Source organism: Panulirus ornatus, chromosome 9, assembly GCF_036320965.1.
Source record: "Panulirus ornatus isolate Po-2019 chromosome 9, ASM3632096v1, whole genome shotgun sequence".
NCBI classification, from domain to species: domain Eukaryota; kingdom Metazoa; phylum Arthropoda; class Malacostraca; order Decapoda; family Palinuridae; genus Panulirus; species Panulirus ornatus.
The window spans coordinates 35,568,376-35,592,113 of NC_092232.1; the positions used below are offsets into that span (position 1 = coordinate 35,568,376).

Here is a 23,738-nt window from a genome sequence, read left to right on the forward strand (position 1 = left end):
AACCCCTGACTTTACTCCCAAAACATTCCCATTATTAATTGATCTCCCTCAAGTAAGTGAGCTTGGGAAGGGGACTTGTGTGAGGAAGTACCAGGAGAGACTATGTGCAGAATGGAAAAATGTGAGAGCAAAGGATGTAAGGTGAGTGGGGTAGGAATGGGATGTATTTAGGGAAGCAGTGATGGTTTGCGCAAAAGATGCTTGTGGCATGAGAAGCGTGGGAGGTGGGCAGATTAGAAAGGGTAGTGAGCGCAAGGGATGAAGAAGTAAGATTGTTAGTGAAAGAGAAAAGAGAAGCATTTGGACGATTTTTGCAGGGAAATAGTGCAAATGAGTGGGAAATGTATAAAAGAAAGAGGGAAGAGGTCAAGAGAAAGGTGCAAGAAGGGAAAAAGAGGGCAAATGAGAGTGCATGTACATTATACATGACAGCTAGAGACTGAGTGTGAACAAATGTGGCCTTTGTTATCTTTTTCTGGCACTACCTATAGCACATGCGGGGGAGGGGGTTGTCATTTCATGTGTGGCGGGGTGGCGACAGGAATGAATGAAGGCAGCAAGTATGAATTATGTACATGTGTATGTATGTATATGTCTGTGTGTGTATATATTTTTTTTTTTTTTTTTTTTTTTTGCTTTGTCGCTGTCTCCCGCGTTTGCGAGGTAGCGCAAGGAAACAGACGAAAGAAATGGCTCAACCCACCCCCATACACATGTATATACATACGTCCACACACGCAAATATACATACCTACACAGCTTTCCATGGCTTACCCCAGACGCTTCACATGCCCTGATTCAATCCACTGACAGCACGTCAACCCCGGTATACCACATCGCTCCAGTTCACTCTATTCCTTGCCCTCCTTTCACCCTCCTGCATGTTCAGGCCCCGATCACACAAAATCTTTTTCACTCCATCTTTCCACCTCCAATTTGGTCTCCCTCTTCTCCTCGTTCCCTCCACCTCCGACACATATATCCTCTTGGTCAACCTTTCCTCACTCATTCTCTCCATGTGCCCAAACCATTTCAAAACACCCTTTCTGCTCTCTCAACCACGCTCTTTTTATTTCCACTCATCTCTCTTACACTTACGTTACTTACTTGATCAAACCACCTCACACCACACATTGTCCTCAAACATCTCATTTCCAGCACATCCATCCTCCTGCGCACCACTCTATCCATAGCCCACGCCTCGCAACCATACAACATTGTTGGAACCACTATTCCTTCAAACACACCCATTTTTGCTTTCCGAGATAATGTTCTCACACCTTCCACACATTTTCGAACGCTCCCAGAACGTTCACCCCCTCCCCCACCTATGACTCATTTCCCCGCTTCCATGGTCCCATCTTCTGCTGCCCAAATCCACTCTGAGATACTAAAACACAGTCACTTCCTCTCATTTATGTATATATGATAGATCAACCCGGTGATAGGGGAGAAAGAATAGCTGCCCACGTATGCTCATGCTGTGTCTAGAATGCGTACGAAGAGGGGAACGTGCGAGCGGGGGGCCAGAAATCCTCCCCTCCTTGTATTAACTCTGCTACAAATGGAACAGAAGAAGGATCACAGTACGGGAAGTGCTCATCCTCCTCGAAGGTCGTCAGAAGTAGGGGGTGCCTATAGATGTGTGTGATGTAACCAGAAGTTGAAAAAAGGAGAGATAGGTAGTAGTTTTGAGGAAAGGAACCTGATGCTTTTCTGGCTCTGCAGTGTAACGAAGCTCAAGGTAAAAGGGGGAAGAGATGGTTTGGGTAATGTACCTGGGGAGTAAAGTCAGGGGTTAGTGAGAGGACAAGAAGCAAGGGAAGAGTCAGCAATACTCCTGAAACAGGAGTTGTGGAATGTGATAGAATGTAAGAAAGTAAATTCTCGATAATATGGTCAACTGAAAGTGATAGAGGAGAGGTGGGTGGATTATTGTGCATATGCACCTGGGCATGAGAAGAAAGATCAGGAGCAGGCAGAGTGTTTTTGGGAGCAGCTGCTGAACTGAGTTGTATAGTGGTTTTGATGCCACGAGACCGCGAGGGTATATGATCTGTGAGATTTGAATGCAACGGTGAAGTAATGTGGCAGTCTGAAGGGAATCATTGGTATACATGGGGTGTTCAGTGTTGAAATGGAAATGGTGAAGAAGCTTGTAGTTTTTTATTTTTTAGTGCGCTTGACAAGGACTGATGATTGGGAATACCTGGTTTAAAAGCAGAGATATACATAAGATACCTTTAAGTAAGTAGGAGAAGATGCCAGAGAGCGTTATTGGATTTACGTGTTGTTATTGACGAGGCGTGCGAAAGAGAGACTTTTGGATGTTAACATGGTGCTGTGAAGGTGCAACTGAGGGAGTCTGATCATATCTTGTGGAGGCTAAGGTGAAGATTTGTTTGGGTTTTCAGAAAAGAAAGGAATTTTGGGGGTGAAGAGGGTGATGAGAGTAAGTGAGCTTTGGGAATGAGACTTGTGTGAGGAAGTACCAGGAAGACCGAGTACAGAATGGAAAAAAAAGGTGAGAACAAGTGAAGTTAAGGGGAGTGGGGAGGAATGTGATGTATTTAGGGAATCAGTGATGGATTGCGCAAAAGATGACTTGTGGCATGAGAAGAGTGGTATGTGGTCGATTAGAAAGGGTAGTGAGTGTGGGATGAAGAAGTAAAGAGTAAAATTAGTGAAAAGAAAGAGAGAGGCAATTGGAACGATTTGTGAGGGAAAAAAATAGCAATTGAGTGTGGAGATGTATAAAAGAAAAAAGACAGGAGCGTCAAGAGAAAGGTGCAAGAGGTGAAAAAAAGGCAAAATGAGAGTGGGTGAAGCAGTATCATTCAATTTTAGAGGAAATAAAAAGAATGTTCTGGAAGGAGGATAAATAAAGTGCGTAAGACAAGGTGCAAATGGAAAATTCAGTGAAGGGCGCAAATGGAGTGATAACAAAATAGTGGTGATGTGAAAGGAGCTGGAATGTAAGTCTTTTGAAGGATCTTTGAATGTGTTTGATGATAGAGTTTGCAGGATATCGGGTGTTTTGGTCGAGGTGGTGTGCAAAGTGAGAGGGGCTAGAAAATGTTTGGTAAACAGAGAAGAGGTAGTGAAAAACTTTGCGAAAGATGACAGCCGGCAAGGCAGCATGTTTTGGATGGTACTATGGCAGTGGAATTTATTAAAAGGGGGTGACAGTATTGTATGACTGGTTGGTAAGGCTCTATTTAATTGTATGTATGACTCAGGGAGAGGTGCCCTGAGGACTCGGCGAATCGTGCATATGCCATTGTTACAAAGCAAAGTGGATACGAGTGAGTGCGCGCTCAAATTACAGAGGTATAAGGTTTCGAAGGTTTTTCTGCAATGTGTTAGGATGATAGAAGTGGCAATATATGGTGTTTTGGTCGAGTGGTGTGCAAAGTGAGCAGTGTTAGGGAAAAAAGATTTGGTAAACAGAGAAGAGGTAGTGAAAGCTTGCGCCGGAGATGAAAGCAGCAAGGCAGCAGTTTGGATGGTATTCAGTGGAATTTAATTAAAAATGGGGTGACTGTATTGTTGCGACCTGTTGTAAGTTATTTAATGTATGATGAACTAATGGTGAGGTGCCTGGAGGATTGGCGAATGCTTGCATAGCTGCCATTGTACAAAGGCAAAGGATAAGAGTGAGTGAGCTCAAATTACAGAGGTATAAGTTTTGGTTGAGTATTCCTGGCGTAAATATTATGGGAGGGTAATGAGTGAGAGGGTAAGGCATGAACATAGCATCATCAATTGGGGAAGAGCAGTGGGTTTCATCAGAGATGGTGAGAGGGATGTGTGGATCAGGTGTTTCGCATTGAAGAATGGAATTGAGAAATATTATAAAAGCAACATGGATTTGTATGTAGCATTTCTGGATCTGTAGAAGGCAATATGATAGAAGTTGATAGAGAGCTCTGTGGAAGGATATTAAGAATATATGTTGGGAGGGGAAAGTTGTTAGACGCAGTGAAAAGTTTTTATCGAGGATTGTAAGGCATGTTAAACGATGTATGGAAGAGCGGAAAGTGAATGCGTTCTCCTCAGTAGCTATGTAGGTATGCGGCAGGGGAATGTGATGTCTCCATGGTTGTCTTTAATTTGTCTTTCATGATGGGGTGTTAGGAGGTGAATGATACGAGTTTTGGAAAGAGGGGCAAGTATCAGTCTGTTGTGGGATGAAGAGACGCTTGGAAGTGATCAGTTTGTTGTTCCTGATCGACATCAGCGCTGAGTGTTGGGCTGATTCATGTTGAAACGGCAGAAGCAGGTGACCTGAGTTTGGTAAAGTGTGGGAAGAAAGACAGTTAAGAGTAAATGTGTATACAGAGCAAAGGTTATTAGGTACAGTAGGGTTGAGGTCAGTCAATTGGAGGTAGTTTCGAAATGGAGCAGAAAAACTTGGAGGACAGGTGAATGTGTTTTGAATATCTGAGAGGATCTGGCAGCGGATGAACCCATGGAAGAGCGAAGTGGAAATCATCGGGTGGTGGGAGGTGCGAAAATTCTGGGGGCCTTGAAGAATGTGTGGAGATCGAGAACATTAACTCAGAAGCAACAAATCGGTAGTTTGGAAGCGAATAGTCTGGTTCCGCACCAATGATTGTATGGTTGCGAGGCTGTGGGCTATCGGATAGCAGTTTTGCCAGGAGGCTGGATTGCTGAAATAGAGATGTTTTTCGAGAGACAATAATGATGTGTTGTGAGGTGGTTGATCCGCTGCGTAACGAAAAGGGAAAGAGAAATGCTGTGTGAAATAAAAAGAGCGTGGGTTGAGTCAGAGCCAGAAGAGGTGTTTTTGAAGTGTTTCGGGCAACATGGAGAGGATGAGCTGAGGAAAAGACTTGACCAAGAGGATATATGCTATGTTGAGGTGGAGGGAACCAAGGAAAAAGAGGGAGCACCCAATTGGGAGGTGAAAAGAAGGAGTGATACTCAAGAATTTGTGTGATCGGGGCCTGACCAGGGCAGGAGGGGTAGAAAGGAGGCGCAAGAATAGACGTGAATTAGCATTTGGTCTACCGGGGTTTGAAGTGCTGTCAGTGGATTTAATTCTCGGGCAATGTGCAGCGGTCCTGGGTAAACCAATGGATAGTCTGTGTAGAAAGTATATTTAAATGTGTGGACGTATGTATATACATTAGTGAATGGGGGGGGTTTTTTTGGCCATTTCTTCGTCTGTTTCCTTAGCGCAACCAATCGCAAACCGCGGAGACAGTCGGCCAAGTATATTAAAAAAATAAAAAATTCACTTCCATCAGTTTTTCTACCATTCAACTACCCTCCCAGCTTGACTTGTTTCAACCCTTCTGTAACCTAATAACCTTGCTCTCTATGTCACATGTTACTTCAGCTTCCTCTTTCACACATCATACCAAACCTCACAGTCAACGCAACTTCTGCAGTATCTCACTCAGAATCAGCCACCATGCTGTATCATCAGCGAAACAACACCGACTCACTTTTTAACACCTACACTTAGAACTACTCACTTTCATCACTTTTTTGTTACGTTGTTATTTACCTTTCTCTAATATCTTGTATTATTTCTTTTCTTTAATTCTTTAATTGCTTTTGTTTTAATTTAATCTTTTTAAGCATCTTTTAACCTTCACTTTTTTTTTGTTAATATTTCTTTTTACTTTTTAAAAAACCAACTTTGTTATTTAGGAATTCTTTCTTTGGGTTACACTCACTTTTTTTCTTTTTTTTATGTCTTATGGTTTTAAAGGTTTTTTCCATAGAATAAAAAAATCACTGTATTTTTGTAAAATTTTAGAACTTTTCTCTTATCTCGATTTTTGGAAAACACTTTTTTTTATTTCAATTTTTTATAAACTTTAAGAGTAGAACTTTTTTGAGTCACTTTTTTCTTTTTCATTGTAATCTTTACTAACCAATTAATCTATTCCTTAATTTATTTCTCATTTTTTTTATAAATTTTTTCACTTTTAATTTTTCAGACATTAAAAATATTTTGGAAGACTCACTTTTTCTTTATTTACGAAAGTTTATCATTTCATTATTATATACTTTATTATGAAATCCTTACTTTTTTTTTCTGCATCAAAATTTTTTATTCTTTATTAAGATAGACTTTGACAGATTTTTTACTTTTTTTATTTTATTATTTTTTCCCATGCCCTTTCTCTATCCACAACAGCTGCAATACTTGCCCCGTCTCTCAATGTTTCTCTAACCAAAACTCTTCCATTCACCTCCCTAACAACCCCATCCATAAACAAATTAAACAACATTCACTGAGAACCAATCACTCTCCTCTCTTCCCACTCACACATATGCCTTACATCCTCGATAAAAACTTTTCACTGCTTCTAACAACTTGTCTCCCACACCATATATTCTTAATACCTTCCACAAAGCATCTCCATCAACTCATATCATATGCCTTCTCCAGATCCATAAATGCTCCATACAAATCCATTTTCTTTTCTAAGTATTCTCAAACATTCTTGAAGGCAAACACCTGATCCACACATCCTTTACCACTTCTGAAACCACACTGCTCTTCTCCAAGTTGATACTCTGTACATGCCTTCACCCTCTCCATCAATACCCTCTCATATAATTTCCCAGGAATACTCAACAAACTTATACCTCTGTAATTTGAGCACTCACTCTTATCCCCTTTGCCTTTGTACAGTGGCACTATGCATGCCTTCCACCAATCCTCAGGCACCTCACCATGAGTCATACATACATTAGATATTCTTACCAACCAGTCAACAGCACAGTCACCCCCTTTTTAAATAAATTCCACTGCAGTACCATCCAAACCTGCTGCCTTGCTGGCTTTCATCTTCTGCAAAGCTTTTAATACCTCTTCTCTGTTTATCAAATCATTCTCCCTAACCCTCTCACTTTGCACACCACCTCAACCAAAACACCCTATATCTGCCACTCTATCATCTGACACATTCATCAAACCTTCAAAATACTCACTCCATCTCCTCACATCACCACAACTTGTTTTCACCTCCCCATTAACCCCCTTCACCGATGTTGCCATTTGTTCTCTTGTCTTATGCATTTTTTTGCCTCCTTCCAAAAGATCTTTTTATTCTCCCAGAAATCTAATGATACTCTCTCTCCCCAACTCTCATTTGCCCTCTTTTTCACCTCTTGCACCTTTCTCTTGACCTCCTGCCTCTTTCTTTTATACATCTCCCAGTCATTTGCACTATTTCCCTGCAAAACTCGTCCAAATGCCTCTCTTTTCTCTTTGACTAATAATCTTACTTCTTCATCTCATCACTCACTACCCTTTCTAATTTGCCCACCTCCCACACTTCTCATGCCACAAGCATCTTTCGTGCAAGCCATCACTGCTTCCCAAAATACATCCCATTCTTCCTCCACTCCCCTTACGTCCTTTGCTCTCTCATTTTTCCATTCTGCACTCGGTCTATCCTGGTACTTCTTCACACAAGTCTCCTTCCCAAACTCACTTACTCTCACCACTCTCTTCACCCCAACATTCTCTCTTCTTTTCTGAAAACCTCTACAAATTTTCACCTTCGCCTCGACAAGATAATGATCAGACATCCCTCCAGTTGCACCTCTCAACACCTTAACATCCAAAGTTCTCTCTCGCATGCCTATCAATTAACACATAAACCAATAATGCTCTCTGGCCATCTCTCCTACTTACATATGTATACTTATGCATATCTCTCTTTTTAAACCAGTTATTCCCAATCACCAGTCCTTTTTCAGCACACAAATCTACAAGCTCTTCACCATTTCCATTTATAACACTGAACACCCCATGTACACCAGTTATTCCCTCAACTGCCACATTACTCACCTTTGCGTTCAAATCACCCATCACTATAACCCGGTCTCGTGCATCAAAACTATTAACACACTCACTCACCTGCTCCCAAAACACTTGCCTCTCATGATCTTTCTTCTCATGCCCAAGTGCATATGCACCAATAATCACCCATCTCTCTCCATCCAATTTCAGTTTTACCCATATCAATCTTGAGTTTACTTTCTTACACTCAATCACATACTCCCACCACTCCTGTTTCAGGGTTAGTGCTACTCCTTCCCTTGCTCTTGTCCTCTCACCAACCCCTGACTTTACTCCCAAAACATTCCCATTATTAATTGATCTCCCTCAAGTAAGTGAGCTTGGGAAGGGGACTTGTGTGAGGAAGTACCAGGAGAGACTATGTGCAGAATGGAAAAAGGTGAGAGCAAAGGATGTAAGGTGAGTGGGGTAGGAATGGGATGTATTTAGGGAAGCAGTGATGGTTTGCGCAAAAGATGCTTGTGGCATGAGAAGCGTGGGAGGTGGGCAGATTAGAAAGGGTAGTGAGCGCAAGGGATGAAGAAGTAAGATTGTTAGTGAAAGAGAAAAGAGAAGCATTTGGACGATTTTTGCAGGGAAATAGTGCAAATGAGTGGGAAATGTATAAAAGAAAGAGGGAAGAGGTCAAGAGAAAGGTGCAAGAAGGGAAAAAGAGGGCAAATGAGAGTGCATGTACATTATACATGACAGCTAGAGACTGAGTGTGAACAAATGTGGCCTTTGTTATCTTTTTCTGGCACTACCTATAGCACATGCGGGGGAGGGGGTTGTCATTTCATGTGTGGCGGGGTGGCGACAGGAATGAATGAAGGCAGCAAGTATGAATTATGTACATGTGTATGTATGTATATGTCTGTGTGTGTATATATATTTTTTTTTTTTTTTTTTTTTTTGCTTTGTCGCTGTCTCCCGCGTTTGCGAGGTAGCGCAAGGAAACAGACGAAAGAAATGGCTCAACCCACCCCCATACACATGTATATACATACGTCCACACACGCAAATATACATACCTACACAGCTTTCCATGGCTTACCCCAGACGCTTCACATGCCCTGATTCAATCCACTGACAGCACGTCAACCCCGGTATACCACATCGCTCCAGTTCACTCTATTCCTTGCCCTCCTTTCACCCTCCTGCATGTTCAGGCCCCGATCACACAAAATCTTTTTCACTCCATCTTTCCACCTCCAATTTGGTCTCCCTCTTCTCCTCGTTCCCTCCACCTCCGACACATATATCCTCTTGGTCAACCTTTCCTCACTCATTCTCTCCATGTGCCCAAACCATTTCAAAACACCCTTTCTGCTCTCTCAACCACGCTCTTTTTATTTCCACTCATCTCTCTTACACTTACGTTACTTACTTGATCAAACCACCTCACACCACACATTGTCCTCAAACATCTCATTTCCAGCACATCCATCCTCCTGCGCACCACTCTATCCATAGCCCACGCCTCGCAACCATACAACATTGTTGGAACCACTATTCCTTCAAACACACCCATTTTTGCTTTCCGAGATAATGTTCTCGACTTCCACACATTCTTCAAGGCTCCCAGAATTTTCGCCACCTCCCCCACCCTATGATCCACTTCCGCTTCCATGGTTCCATCCGCTGCCAGATCCACTCCCAGATATCTAAAACACTTTACTTCCTCCAGTTTTTCTCCATTCAAACTCACCTCCCAATTGACTTGACCCTCAACCCTACTGTACCTAATAACCTTGCTCTTATTCACATTTACTCTTAACTTTCTTCTTTCACACACTTTACCAAACTCAGTCACCAGCTTCTGCAGTTTCTCACATGAATCAGCCACCAGCGCTGTATCATCAGCGAACAACAACTGACTCACTTCCCAAGCTCTCTCATCCCCAACAGACTTCATACTTGCCCCTCTTTCCAAAACTCTTGCATTCACCTCCCTAACAACCCCATCCATAAACAAATTAAACAACCATGGAGACATCACACACCCCTGCCGCAAACCTACATTCACTGAGAACCAATCACTTTCCTCTCTTCCTACACGTACACATGCCTTACATCCTCGATAAAAACTTTTCACTGCTTCTAACAACTTGCCTCCCACACCATATATTCTTAATACCTTCCACAGAGCATCTCTATCAACTCTATCATATGCCTTCTCCAGATCCATAAATGCTACATGCAAATCCATTTGCTTTTCTAAGTATTTCTCACATACATTCTTCAAAGCAAACACCTGATCCACACATCCTCTACCACTTCTGAAACCACACTGCTCTTCCCCAATCTGATGCTCTGTACATGCCTTCACCCTCTCAATCAATACCCTCCCATATAATTTACCAGGAATACTCAACAAACTTATACCTCTGTAATTTGAGCACTCACTCTTATCTAAGTATAGTAAATAAATGAAAATATTAATTGTTAGTAATTTATCTCAGATACTCTTTTGAATTTTGCCACTCCCCTATTTCATTAGGGAACTGACATGCTGATCCTGATTTTAATGTGTCATATTGAGAGTTTGGGGTTATTGTTGTGTATTTTCTGTATGTATCATTTTTCCTCACAGATTGGAAGGTCTGAAGTCCACAAGTGCGAAAAGAGAGTTGAGAGATTCAACTGCTTCCAAGGATTCTGAAAAGTTTGATATGGAGGAACAAAAAGGGTGAAGTATTCTTAATTTAGATTATTTTCTTTATTTATTTTGGAAGATAGAAGGCTTTGGGTACAAAATGTGCTTGATTGAAATATCTTTTTCCATTTTTGTATGTGTTTCCCATTAAGAGAATTTCCTAATTCTTCCTGTGGAATTAGATGTTTCTTCCTTCATTTTTTCTCTTACCACTATTTATTAATCCATGAACATTTGAATCATCAGCAAACAGCAACTGACTCACTTCCCATCCCCTCTCATCCCAAACAGACTGCATACTTGCCCCTCTCCTCTCTTCCTACCCATACACATGCCTGACGTCCTTGATGAAAACTTTTCACTGCTTTTAGCAGCTTACCTTCCACACCATATACTGTTAAGACCTTTCACAAAGCATTTCTATCAACCCTATCATATGCCTTCTCCAGATCCATAAATGGCACATATAAATCCATCTGTTTTACTAAATATTTCACACACACATTCTTCAAAGCAAAGACCTGATCCACACATCCTGTGCCACTTCTGAAACCACACTGCTCCTCCCCTGTCTGATGCTCTGTGTATGCCTTAACCCTCTCAATCAATACCCTCCCATACAATTTCCCAGAAATACTCAACAAACTTATGCCTCTGCAGTTTATCATCCTTGCCTTTGTACAGTGGCCCTATACATGCATTCCGCCAATCCTCAGGCACTTCACCTCCTGTATGTTCAGGCCCCAATCATTCAAAATGGAATGGTGTATGAGTGGGAGGCATGTAAGGACAGGGATAAGTGGAGATTCTTTCTGTGGTCACCCCTTGTTGGGAGTTCCCAGAAGAAATGGACATTATAGATAGATAGATGATGTGCTCTCTGTCATTTATGTATAGCTGTACTTCTGAAAGCATTTCTTAGGCACACATGATCATCCTTCATATGTCAGTAACTCACATTATTAATTGCTTGGGTATTCTTTAAAATTCTGATATACTGAGGTTGGCAGTGCTGAGGGCATTCAGTTTGAAAGTGAGATTTTGCATTTCTTGAATTTTATTAGACTTCTAAGAATTGTCAGAGTCAGACGATTTTTTTCATACATATTGCCATCTCTCACATTTGCTAGGTAGTACCAAGAATAGAAAAAATATTGACTTCACTCATTCACATCCTTCTCCAGCTGTCATGTATAATGCACAGAAACCAGAGCCCCCACTCACAGTCAAGCCCCACAGACCTTTCTGTGGTTTACCCTAACTGGCTTAGTTCAGCACATTGACAGCATATCATTCCTTGTAATCCACATTGCTCCAATTCGCTCTGTCACTTATATGCATCGTACCCTCCTGGAGGTTCAGTCCCAGAGCCTTCAGAGCATCTTTCACACATCATTCCACCTCCCCTTGGTTTTCATCTTTTCCTTGTTCCTTCCACTTTTGACATTTACAAGTGTCTGCTTTTAGTCATCCTTTCCTCACTATCCTTCCCACATGTTCAGACAATTTTAGCATACCCTATATCATTTTCATGGTTCAATCCCTGAGCCTTCAGAGCATCCTTCACCCATCCATCCACCCCCCCTTGGTTTTCATCTTTTCCTTGTTCCTTCCACTTTTGACATTTACAAGTGTCTGCTTTTAGTCATCCTTTCCTCACTATCCTCCCCACATGTTCAGACAATTTTAGCACACCCTGTATCATTTTTAGTTGATCACCCTTCCTCACACCACAAATTGTTCTCACACATTTCCTTTCCAACACATTCATCCATCATTTACATTTTTATGTATAGCTCTCCCCTCATACTAAGAGAGTTCTGATGGGACTGCTATGCATATCATCAAACAAACTTATCTTTGCCCTTGAAGAAAGTGATCTCTCTTTCCACATTTTTATATGCAGTCAAGACCTTTGCCATGCTTCCATTAGCTGCCATATATATTTTAAGGTATTTAAAACACTCCATCAAAACTCTCACTCCAAATAATCTTTTTTTTCATTGCTAAACTTAATAACTTTGCTATCATTCTCATTTACTGATATTTGTCCTTTCAAATTCTCCCAAACTTGCTTACCAGCTTCTGCAGTTTCTTACTCGAATCTGCCATTGGCACCATATCAGCAAAGAAAAACTACAACCAACTCCATACCTGCTTCTTTCTCAAAGACCCTTGCACTCGCCTCTCTCATCAGTCTATCCATAAACAAATTAAACAGCTGTGGTGACATCACATTCCCCTTAAACCACTCTCCCTCCTTTGTACCTACTCACACATTCCTTACTCTTGATAAAAACTTTATAGTACCTTCCGTAGAACTTATCCATCAACCCTATTATATTCTCCTGATCCAAAAATGTTACTTAGGAATCCTTATGTTTCTCCACGTATTTCTTGTGACATTCTTCAAACCAGCCATCTAATCTACACATCCCTTGCCTGTCCTGAAACCACATTGTCCTTCCTCAATTTCTTCCCTAGTATGTTGCTTTGTGCATGCCACCATCCCCACAATCACCACCTTTCTATACAACTTACCAAATACACTCAACAGACTTAATCTTCTGTAAATAGAACTTTCATCTTTGTCCCCCTTGCCTTTGTACAGTGGCACCATACAGGCATTCCGCCAGTCCTTAAGAATGTCACCATGATCCATACATGCACTGAAAATCCTGACTGACCATTCAACATCAGTCACCCCCTTCTTACAAAATTCAAGTGCATTACCAACCACTCCAGCTGTCTTGCTGCATTTCTCTGTATGCAAGGCTTTCACCACACCATATTTCATGACTCTCACTTTACAAATCTCCATGAACCAAATGCTCAACATCAGCCATCGTATCGTCAAACACATTCAACAGTCCTTCAGAGTACTCGCTCTGTCTGCTCTTCACCTCATCCCCGCCTGATAACACTTCCCCATTTGCCCCTTTCATCATTGTTCTTATTTGTTTTCTTGTTTTCCTCACACTTAACTTCCTTCCAAAACATCTTATTCTCCTCAAAGTTTGTTGATACTTGCTCTCCCCATCTAACAATTTCCCCCTTATTTCAGCCTCTGCATTTTACTTTTGACTTCCTGCCGTTGTCTCTTGTATCTCCCACTCAATCACACTCCATCCCTGTAAGAAATGCCCTTGTATCAGATTTGATATCCAAAAGGTATCATTCGGGACCCCTGACACATTCCCTCCCCTTACTTTTACGTCTGTCTGCTGCATTCCTCCAAAATCTTGAATTTTAGCATGTAGTTTAGGGAGGATTTCTTTGCACAACCAACAGTTTGTGCATTTGTATTTTTTACTGATTTATTTCTTATCCTTACTAGGGAAGACTGTGAATCAGAGTTGAAGATGACTGCCCGATCTACACCAAAGAAAGATGAAGGACAGCTGAACTCTCATTCCCATTCAAGCAGTGCCCTTGCTCAACAAGCTTATCCACCCAGGGACTTAATTGGTAATATTAAAAAGAAGGCAGTTCAGGGATCAGAAGAGAGAGACTGATTTACTTAAAGAGAATAAGAAATTGTATTGGAAGGAGGTGAATGGTATGAGAAGAATAAGAGCACGTTTAAGGGTAAAAGTGAGATGAGAAAATGGGTAAGTGGTAACAAAGATGTGAAAATGAGGAAAAATGGGTATTCTAGAATGCTCAGCTGAATGTTTTAAATTGTTGGTAGGTGGATATTTTGTGTTTTAGATGGAGTAGGATGTGGATCATTAGGATCATTGTGACTGGTATGATTAAGAAAGAGGAGGTAGAGGAAGTTTTTTGCAAAATGAAATGTGGTAAACTATCAATGCTAAGGATTACTTTCAAATTCCTAAGAGGGAGTAAAATGAAGATTTAACGTTTTTATTGTTATTCCTTTGACTCAAAGATGTGCCATTCTTTATTGTTTATTATGTATTATATAACATTATTAATCCCTGGGGATAGGGGAGAAAGAATACTTCCCACACATTCCCTGCGTGTCATAGAAGGTGACGAAAGGGGACGGGAGCAGGGGGCTAGAAACCCTCCCCTCCATGTATTTTAACTTTCTAAAAGGGGAAACAGAAGAAGGAGTCATATGGGGAGTGCTCATCCTCGTCGAAGGCTCAGATTAGTGTCTCTAAATGTGTGTGGATGTAACCATGATGAAAAAAAGGAGAGATAGGTAGTATGTTTGAGGAAAGGAACCTGGATGTTTTTGCTCTAAGTGAAACGAAGATCAAGGGTAAAGGGAAAGAGTGGTTTGGGAATGTCTTGAGAGTAAAATCAGGGGTTGGTGAGAGGACAAGAGCAAAGGAAGGATTAGCACTACTCCTGAAGCTGGAGTTGTGGGAGTATGTGGTAGTGTGTAAGAAAGTAAACTCTAGATTGATATGGGTAAAACTGAAAGTGGATAGAGAGATGGATGATTATTGGTGCCTATGCATCTGGTCATGAGAAGAGAGATCATGAGAGGCAAGTGTTTTGGGAGCAGCTGAGCGAGTGTGTTAGCAGCTTTGATGCACAAGACCGGGTTATAATGAAGGGTGATTTGAATGCAAAGGTGAGTAATGTGGCAGTTGAGGGAATAATTGGTATACATGGGGTGTTCAGTGTTGTAAATGGAAATGGTGAAGAGCTTGTAGATTTATGTGCTGAAAAAGGACTGGTGATTGGGAATACCTGGTTTAAAAAGCGAGATATACATAAGTATACTTATGTAAGTAGGAGAGATGGCCAGAGAGCGTTATTGGATTACGTGTTAATTGACAGGCGCGCGAAAGAGAGACTTTTGGATGTTAATGTGCTGAGAGGTGCAACTGGAGGGATGTCTGATCATTATCTTGTGGAGGCTAAGGTGAAGATTTGTATTGGTTTTCAGAAAAGAAGAGTGAATGTTGGGGTGAAGAGGGTGGTGAGAGTAAGTGAGCTTGGGAAGGAGACTTGTGTGAGGAGGTAGCAGGAGAGACTGAGTACAGAATGGAAAAAGGTGAGAACAATGGAAGTAAGGGGAGTGGGGGAGGAATGGAATGTATTTAGGGAATCAGTGATGGATTGCGCAAAAGATGCTTGTGGCATGAGAAGAGTGGGAGGTGGGTTGATTAGAAAGGGTAGTGAGTGGTGGGATGAAGAAGTAAGATTATTAGTGAAAGAGAAGAGAGAGGCATTTGGACGATTTTTGCAGGGAAAAAATGCAATTGAGTGGGAGATGTATAAAAGAAAGAGACAGGAGGTCAAGAGAAAGATGCAAGAGGTGAAAAAGAGGGCAAATGAGAGTTGGGGTGAGAGAGTATCATTAAATTTTAGGGAGAATAAAAAGATGTTCTGGAAGGAGGTAAATAAAGTGCAAAGTGCGTAAGACAAGGGAGCAAATGGGAACTTCAGTGAAGGGCGCAAATGGGGAGGTGATAACAAGTAGTGGTGATGTGAGAAGGAGATGGAGTGAGTATTTTGAAGGTTTGTTGAATGTGTTTGATGATAGAGTGGCAGATATAGGGTGTTTTGGTCGAGGTGGTGTGCAAAGTGAGAGGGTTAGGGAAAATGATTTGGTAAACAGGGAAGAGGTAGTGAAAGCTTTGCGGAAGATGAAAGCCGGCAAGGCAGCAGGTTTGGATGGTATTGCAGTGGAATTTATTAAAAAAGGGGGTGACTGTATTGTTGACTGGTTGGTAAGGTTATTTAATGTATGTATGACTCATGGTGAGGTGCTTGAGGATTGGCGGAATGCGTGCATAGTGCCATTGTACAAAGGCAAAGGGGATAAGAGTGAGTGCTCAAATTTCAGAGGTATAAGTTTGTTGAGTATTCCTGGTAAATTATATGGGAGGGTATTGATTGAGAGGGTGAAGGCATGTACAGAGCATCAGACTGGGGAAGAGCAGTGTGGAAGGTATTAAGAATATATGGTGTAGGAGGCAAGTTGTTAGAAGCAGTGAAAAGTTTTTATCGAGGATGTAAGGCATGTGTACGTGTAGGAAGAGAGGAAAGTGATTGGTTCTCAGTGAATGTAGGTTTGCGGCAGGGGTGTGTGATGTCTCCATGGTTGTTTAATTTGTTTATGGATGGGGTTGTTAGGGAGGTGAATGCAAGAGTTTTGGAAAGAGGGGCAAGTATGAAGTCTGTTGTGGATGAGAGAGCTTGGGAAGTGAGTTAGTTGTTGTTCGCTGATGATACAGCGCTGGTGGCTGATTCATGTGAGAAACTGTAGAAGCTGGTGACTGAGTTTGGTAAAGTGTGTGAAAGAAGAAAGTTAAGAGTAAATGTGAATAAGAGCAAGGTTATTAGGTACAGTAGGGTTGAGGGTCAAGTCAATTGGGAGGTAAGTTTGAATGGAGAAAAACTGGAGGAAGTAAAGTGTTTTAGATATCTGGGAGTGGATATGACTGCGGATGGAACCATGGAAGCGGAAATGAATCATAGGGTGGGGGAGGGGGCGAAAATCCTGGGAGCCTTGAAGAATGTGTGGAAGTCGAGAACATTATCTCGGAAAGCTTTTAAAAATGGGTATGTTTGAAGGAATAGTGGTTCCAACAATATTGTATGGTTGCGAGGCGTGGGCTATGGATAGAGTTGTGCGCAGGTGGGTGGATGTGCTGGAAATGAGATGTTTGAGGACAATGTGTGGTGTGAGGTGGTTTGATCGAGTAAGTAATGTAAGGGTAAGAGAGATTTGTGGAAATAAAAAGAGCGTGGTTGAGAGAGCAGAAGAGGGTGTTTTGAAATGGTTTGGGCACATGGAGAGAATGAGTGAGGAAAGATTGACCAAGAGGATATATGTGTCGGAGGTGGAGGGAACAAGGAGAAGTGGGAGACCAAATTGGAGGTGGAAAGATGGAGTGAAAAAGATTTTGTGTGATCGGGGCCTGAACATGCAGGAGGGTGAAAGGAGGGCAAGGAATAGAGTGAATTGGATCGATGTGGTATACCGGGGTTGACGTGCTGTCAGTGGATTGAATCAGGGCATGTGAAGCGTCTGGGGTAAACCATGGAAAGTTGTGTGGGGCCTGTATGTGGAAAGGGAGCTGTGGTTTCGGGCATTATTGCATGACAGCTAGAGACTGAGTGTGAACGAATGGGGCCTTTGTTGTCTTTTCCTAGTGCTACCTCGCCCACATGAAGGGGGAGGGGGATGGTATTCCATGTGTGGCGAGGTGGCGATGGGAATGAATAAAGGCAGACAGTGTGAATTGTGTGCATGGGTATATATGTATGTATCTGTGTGTGTATATATATGTGTACATTGAGATGTATAGGTATGTATATTTGTGTGTGTGGACGAGTATGTATATACATTGTGTATGGGGGTGGGTTGGGCCATTTCTTTCGTCTGTTTCCTTGCGCTACCTCGCAAACGCGGGAGACAGCGACAAAGCAAAATAAAAATAAAATAAATACATAAGTATACAAATGTAAGTAGGAGAGATGTCCAAAGAGCATTATTGGATTACATATTAATTGATAGGCGCCCGAAAGAGAGACTTTTGGATGTTAATGTGCTGAGAGGGGCAACTTGAGGGATGACTGATCATTATTGTGTGGAGGCAAAGGTGAAGATATGTAGAGGTTTTCACAAAAAAAGAGAGAATGTTGGGGTGAAGAGAGTGGTGAGAGTAAGTGAGCTTGGAAAGGAGGCTTGTGTGAGGAAGTACTGGGAGAGATTGAGTGCAGAATGGAAAAAGGTGAGGGCAAATAATGTAAGGGGAGTGGGGGAGGAATGGGATGTATTTAGGGAAGCAGTGATGGCTTGTGCAAAGGATGCCTGTAGCACGAGAAAGGTGGGAGGTGGGCAGATTAGAAAGGGTAGTGAGTGTAGTAAGATTGTTAGTGAAAGAGAAGAGAGACGCATTTGGATGACTTTTGCATGGGAAATAGTGCAAATACTGGGAGGTGTACGAAAGGAAGAGGCAAGAGGTCAAGAGAAAGTTGCAAGAGGTGAAAAAGAGGGTAAATAAGAGTTGGGATGAGAGAGTATCATTGAATTTAAGGGAGAATAAAATGATGTTTTGGAAGGAGGTAAATAGATTGCGTAAGACAAGAGAACAAACGGGAACATCGGTGAAGGAGGCAAATGGGGAGGTAATAACAAGTAATGGTGAAGTGAGATGGAGATGGGGTGAGTATTTTGATGGTTTGTTGAATATGTTTGATGATAGAGTGGCAGATATAGGGTGTTTTGGTTGAGAGAAGAGGTAGTGAAAGCTTTGCGGAAGATGAAAGCCGGAAAGGCGGTGGGTTTGGATGGTATTGCCGTGGAATTTATTAACAAAAGGGGGGTGACAGTGTAGTTGACTGGTTGGTGAGGATATTCAGTGTATGTATGGCTCATGGTTAAGTGCCTGAGGATTGGTGGAATGCGTGCATAGAGCCATTGTACAAAGACAAAGGGGATAAAGGTGAGTGTTCAAATTACCAAGGTATAAGTTTGTTCAGTATTTCTGGGAAATTGTATGGGAGGGTATTGATTGAGAGGGTCAAGGCATGTACAGAGCATCAGATTAGGAAAGAGCAGTGTGATTTCAGAAATGGTAGAGGATGTGTGGATCAGGTGTTTGCTTTGACGAATGTATGTGAGAAATACTTAGAATCACAGATGGATTTGTATGTAGCATTTATGGATCTGGAGAAGGCATATGATAGAGGTGATAGAGATACTCTGTGGAAGGTATTAAGAGTATATGGTGTGGGAGGTAAGTTGCTAGAAGCAGTGAAAAGTTTGTATCGAGGATGTAAGGCATGTGTGCGAGTAGGAAGAGAGGAAAGTGATTGGTTCTCAGTGAGTCGCTTTGCAGCAGGGGTGCATGAAGTCTCCATGGTTGTTTAATATGTTTCTCCATGGTTGTTTAATATGTTTATGGATGGGGTTATTAGAGAGGTGAATGCAAAGGTTTTGGAGAGAGGAGCAAGTATGCAGTCTGTTGTGGATGAGAGGGCTTGGGAAGTGAGTCAGTTGTTGTTTGCTGATGGTACAGCGCTGGTGGCTGATTCAGGTGAGAAAATGCAGAAGATGGTGACTGAGTTTGGAAAAGTGTGTGAAAGAAGAAACCGAGAGAAATTGTGAATAAGAGCAAGGTTATTAGGTTTAGTAGGGTTGAGGGACAAGTCAATTGGGAGGTAAGTTTGAATGGAGAAAAACTGGAGGAAGTGAAGTGTTTTAGATATCTGGGAGTGGATTTAGCAACGGATGGAACCATGGAAGCGGAAGTGGATCACAGGGTGGGGGGAGGGGGTGAAAGTTCTGGGAGCATTGAAGATTGTTTGGAAGGCGAGAAAGTTATCTCGGAGAGCAAAAATGGGTATGTTTGAAGGAATAGTGGTTCCAACAAAGTTATATGGTTGTGAGGCATGGGCTGTAGATAGGGTTGTGTGGAGGAGCGTAGATGTGTTGGAAATGAGATGTGTGAGAACAGTATGTGGTGTGAGGTGGTTTGATCGAGTAAGTAATGAAAGGGTGAGAGAGCTGTGTGGTAATAACAAGAGTGTGGTTGAGAGAGCAGAAGAGGGTGTATTAAAATGGTTTGGCCACATGGAGAGAATGAGCGAGAAAAAATTGACAAAGAGGATACATGCGTCAGAGTTGGAGGGAACGAGGAGAAGTGGGAGACCAAATTGGAGATGGAAGGATGGAGTGAAAAACATTTTGAGCAATTGGGGGCTGAACATACAGGGGGGTGAAAGGCGTGCAAGGAATAGAGTGAATTGGAACGATATGGTATACCGGGTTGACGTGCTGTCAATGGATTGAACCAGGGCATGTGAAGTGTCTGGGATAAACCATGGAAAGTTTTGTGGGGCCTGTATGTGAAAAGGGAGCTGTGGTTTCGGTGCATTACACATGACAGCTAGAGACTGAGTGTGAACGAATATGATTGTGGCCTTTGTAGTCTTTTCCTTGTGCTACCTTGTGTGCATGCAGGGGAAGGGGATGGCATTTCATGTGTGGTGGGGTGGCGGCGGGAATGGATGAAGACAGCACGTATGAATATGTACATGTGTATATATGTATATGTCTGTGTATGTGTATGTGTGTATATGTTGAAATGTATATGTGCGAGTGTGGGCGTTTATGTATATACAAGTGTACGTGGGTGTTTTGGGCCATTCTTTTGTGTTTCCTTGCGCTACCTCGCTAACGTGGGAGACAGCGACAAAGTATAATGATAATAAAAAACAGCATTATTAATGAAAACTGAAAATTAATAGTTTTAACAGATGGAAATGGTGATTCTGAGGCGGAACTGTTTGTGCTTAAAGAACATCTACAATCAACAAAGAAGGCTTTAGCAGAAGCACAGCTGCAGATCTCTGCTCTCACTGATGAACGTTCAGGATTGCAACTTAAACTAAAGCAATTAGAGGTATGTGTCATGAATTTTGTTGTAGTTTGTAGATTGTGGTAGATGTTTTATAGTCAGTGTCTTCTTGTAATCTTGGTAACTTATTGTCAAAGGCATGAACACCCCTTTGATTTAAAAACGGTGCTTTGTTTCATACCCATGGGAGCAGGGAAGAAGGAATACTTCTCATGTATTCCTTGCATGTTGTTGAAGGTGACTAAGTTGGGTGGGAGCTGGGGGCTAGATATCATTCCCTTCTTGTGTTTCACTTTCTAAAAGTAGAAACAGAATAAGGAGCCAAGTAGAAGTGCTCATCTTTCTTGAAGATTCAGTCTGAGATGTCTGAATATGTTTGGATATAACAAAGATCAGAAAGGAGAGATAGGTTGTATAGGTTGTTGACAACAGTTGCCCAGGGTGATACCATTGTCCTGACTGAGGAGCATTAAAGTAGTGCCCAGAACCATCTTACGCTCTCTATATCAGGATTGCTGGTCTTTCTTTGTCTCATTAAAATGGGACTATTAGGCTCATCCTACCACCTTCTTACAAGCACCATACACCTACTCAAACCTTGATTATCGTTATCACTTTTTTCACATAAGTGCTCATGCCAATTCCTGTCCACTCTAATATTTATAAGTAACATCATGACAGAGTTCATCAAATCTATGGCTCCTAGTCCCCAGCATCATGGAGTGCTAAGAATCTCTGGGTTTCCACCTGACTCTACTGCCAATGAGAAAGAAGGTTTTGGCAGTATTAGTACTGGCCTGTCTCACAACCTTTCCCTCTCATTTAGACCTTCCTCTTTTTTTTTGTTCACTTTACCAACATTCGTGATCTCTTCAGTGACCTCTCCTCAGTCGAACACCATCTCTCTAGTACCTCTCGTAGTATCTCACTTCTCACTGAGACATAGTTGTCTAATGATGCTCTCACTGGTCCCTTTTTCATTTCTAACTATAACCTCCACTCACAATTTGGGTTCACAGGTGGTGTTTGTGCTTATTCTTATATCAACACACCTGTTGACACCTCAAGGACCTTGAGTCCCTAAACTTTGATGTGATGTGGCTCAAGGTCTTTCTCCCTACTACCACACTTTTCCTCTTTCACTAATTGCTTTCCTAATTCTACAGATTTTATATCCTTCTTCCACCATCTATTCTGGCATGAGACTGTGACATCCTCTCATCCTTCCTGTACCTTGAGGATCACCGTAGGGAATGGTTGAATTCTTCCCATATTCCTGACTGCTGTGACCACTCTCTAATATTCTGGATTGGTTTTTACCTCTTCCATATTGCTGTAAATACACAATATCACCCCCAATTGGTTTATCTGATTACATTCTAATTAAGTTCTGTTCTAATGGCACCTCCTCCTCCAGCAGTCCATTCTAAGTGTAAATACTGGCACTTCATTAAAGATGACTGGAACAACTTAAGTAACTTCTCTTCTGACTTCCCTTGGGTAAACTACTGTCTCTTATGTGATGCTTCTGTCTCCACCAAATGCATAGCATAGGTTATTCTTGCGTGAATGGAAGCATTTATCCCCTCTTCATCCAATCCAGTGTTCAACTGTTCCTGTTCTGAGGCCATCCAGACAAGGGATCAGGCATATTGGGCTGGAAAACTCTCCTTCCTCTGGCTCCCATTCAGCTTTTATCACTGCTTGTAATCACTGCAAGCACGTTATCCATGAGGCAAAGCATTCCTTTATTCAAAGGAAGTGCGATAAACTCTCATCATCATCCATTGATAGGTCTTTCTGGTCTTTAGCTGAGGGCATCTCTAACAACATCTGTTGCTCTACCTTTCCTTCACTTTTCTGTTCTGATGGTACTATAACTCTCTTCTGTAGACAAAGCAACTCTCTTTGGTTCCCGTTTCTCCTCCAACTCCACCTTGGATGGCTCTAGCATTCCTTCACCCCCTGGTCCTCCTCTTACTAATACTATGCCTTTTCCCATAATTTCTTTTTGGACTGTTCAAAAAGTACTTCTTTCTGTAGACACAAGCAAGGCTTATGGCCCTGATGGTATCCACCCCCTATGTATTGAAAAAGTGTGTCTCTGAACTTGCATTTGTGCATGGATGTCTGTTACACTTCTGCTGAAAAACAAAAAACTTTTCCTTCTCCAGGGAAATGTGCATTGATACATCCCATCCTTAAGAAGGGTGATTATTCTGACCCCTGTAACTATTGTCCTATTGCCTTGATATCTGCCATTTCCAGTCTTTGAATCCCTCCTCAACTCCCATATCCTTAAATACCTCAAAAATCATGGCCTTCTCTTTGATCGTCAGTATGGCTTCCATAAGGCGAGATCCACTGGTGATATTCTTTCCTATCTCACTAGTGTCTGGACATCATCCCTGAAAGATTTTGGGGAGTCATGTGTAGTTGCCCTTGACATATCTAAGGCTTTTGACAGATTGTGGCATTGGGGTCTCATCTCTGAGTTCCCCTGTTATGGCTTCCCTTCCTCACTTTGCTCCTTCATATCTAGCTCTCTCTCCAACTGATCTATCTCTGTGGTTGTTGATGGATCAGCCTCCCCCTTTTCTCCATCAACAGTGGTGTCCCTTAAGGTTCTGTCCTATCCCCTAAACTTTTCTACTTTTTTTCAACCTCCCCTCCACAAATGATCCAATGCCCTCATATGCTGAGGACCCAAAACTGCATTCATCCACTTCCTTCATTTCTGCTCCCTCTTCTCTCACCTGATCAGCATTTTCTTGACACAGCTTCCTCATTAAACTTAGACTTGGAGAGGATATCTCAGTGGGGTACACTAAATCTTGTGAAGTTTAATGCCTCCAAGACCCAGTTTCTACCCATATGTTTAGCAAAAACTCCTCTCAACTCTTGTTTTTCCTTTGAAGGTTCTGTAATTCCACCTCTTGACTTAATGAACATACTT

General features: G+C 41.9%; 1 protein-coding gene across 1 annotated transcript in view; it reads left to right on the plus strand.

The window, feature by feature from the left end:
* LOC139750336 (uncharacterized) overlaps nt 1-23,738 on the plus strand; it is a 224,672-nt gene that overhangs the window by 15,422 nt on the left and 185,512 nt on the right. The window contains exons 3-5 of the mRNA XM_071665015.1: nt 10,425-10,520; nt 13,825-13,955; nt 20,682-20,827. Coding sequence (XP_071521116.1) covers nt 10,425-10,520; nt 13,825-13,955; nt 20,682-20,827 — 373 coding nt within the window. The remainder of the gene's footprint in view (nt 1-10,424; nt 10,521-13,824; nt 13,956-20,681; nt 20,828-23,738) is intronic.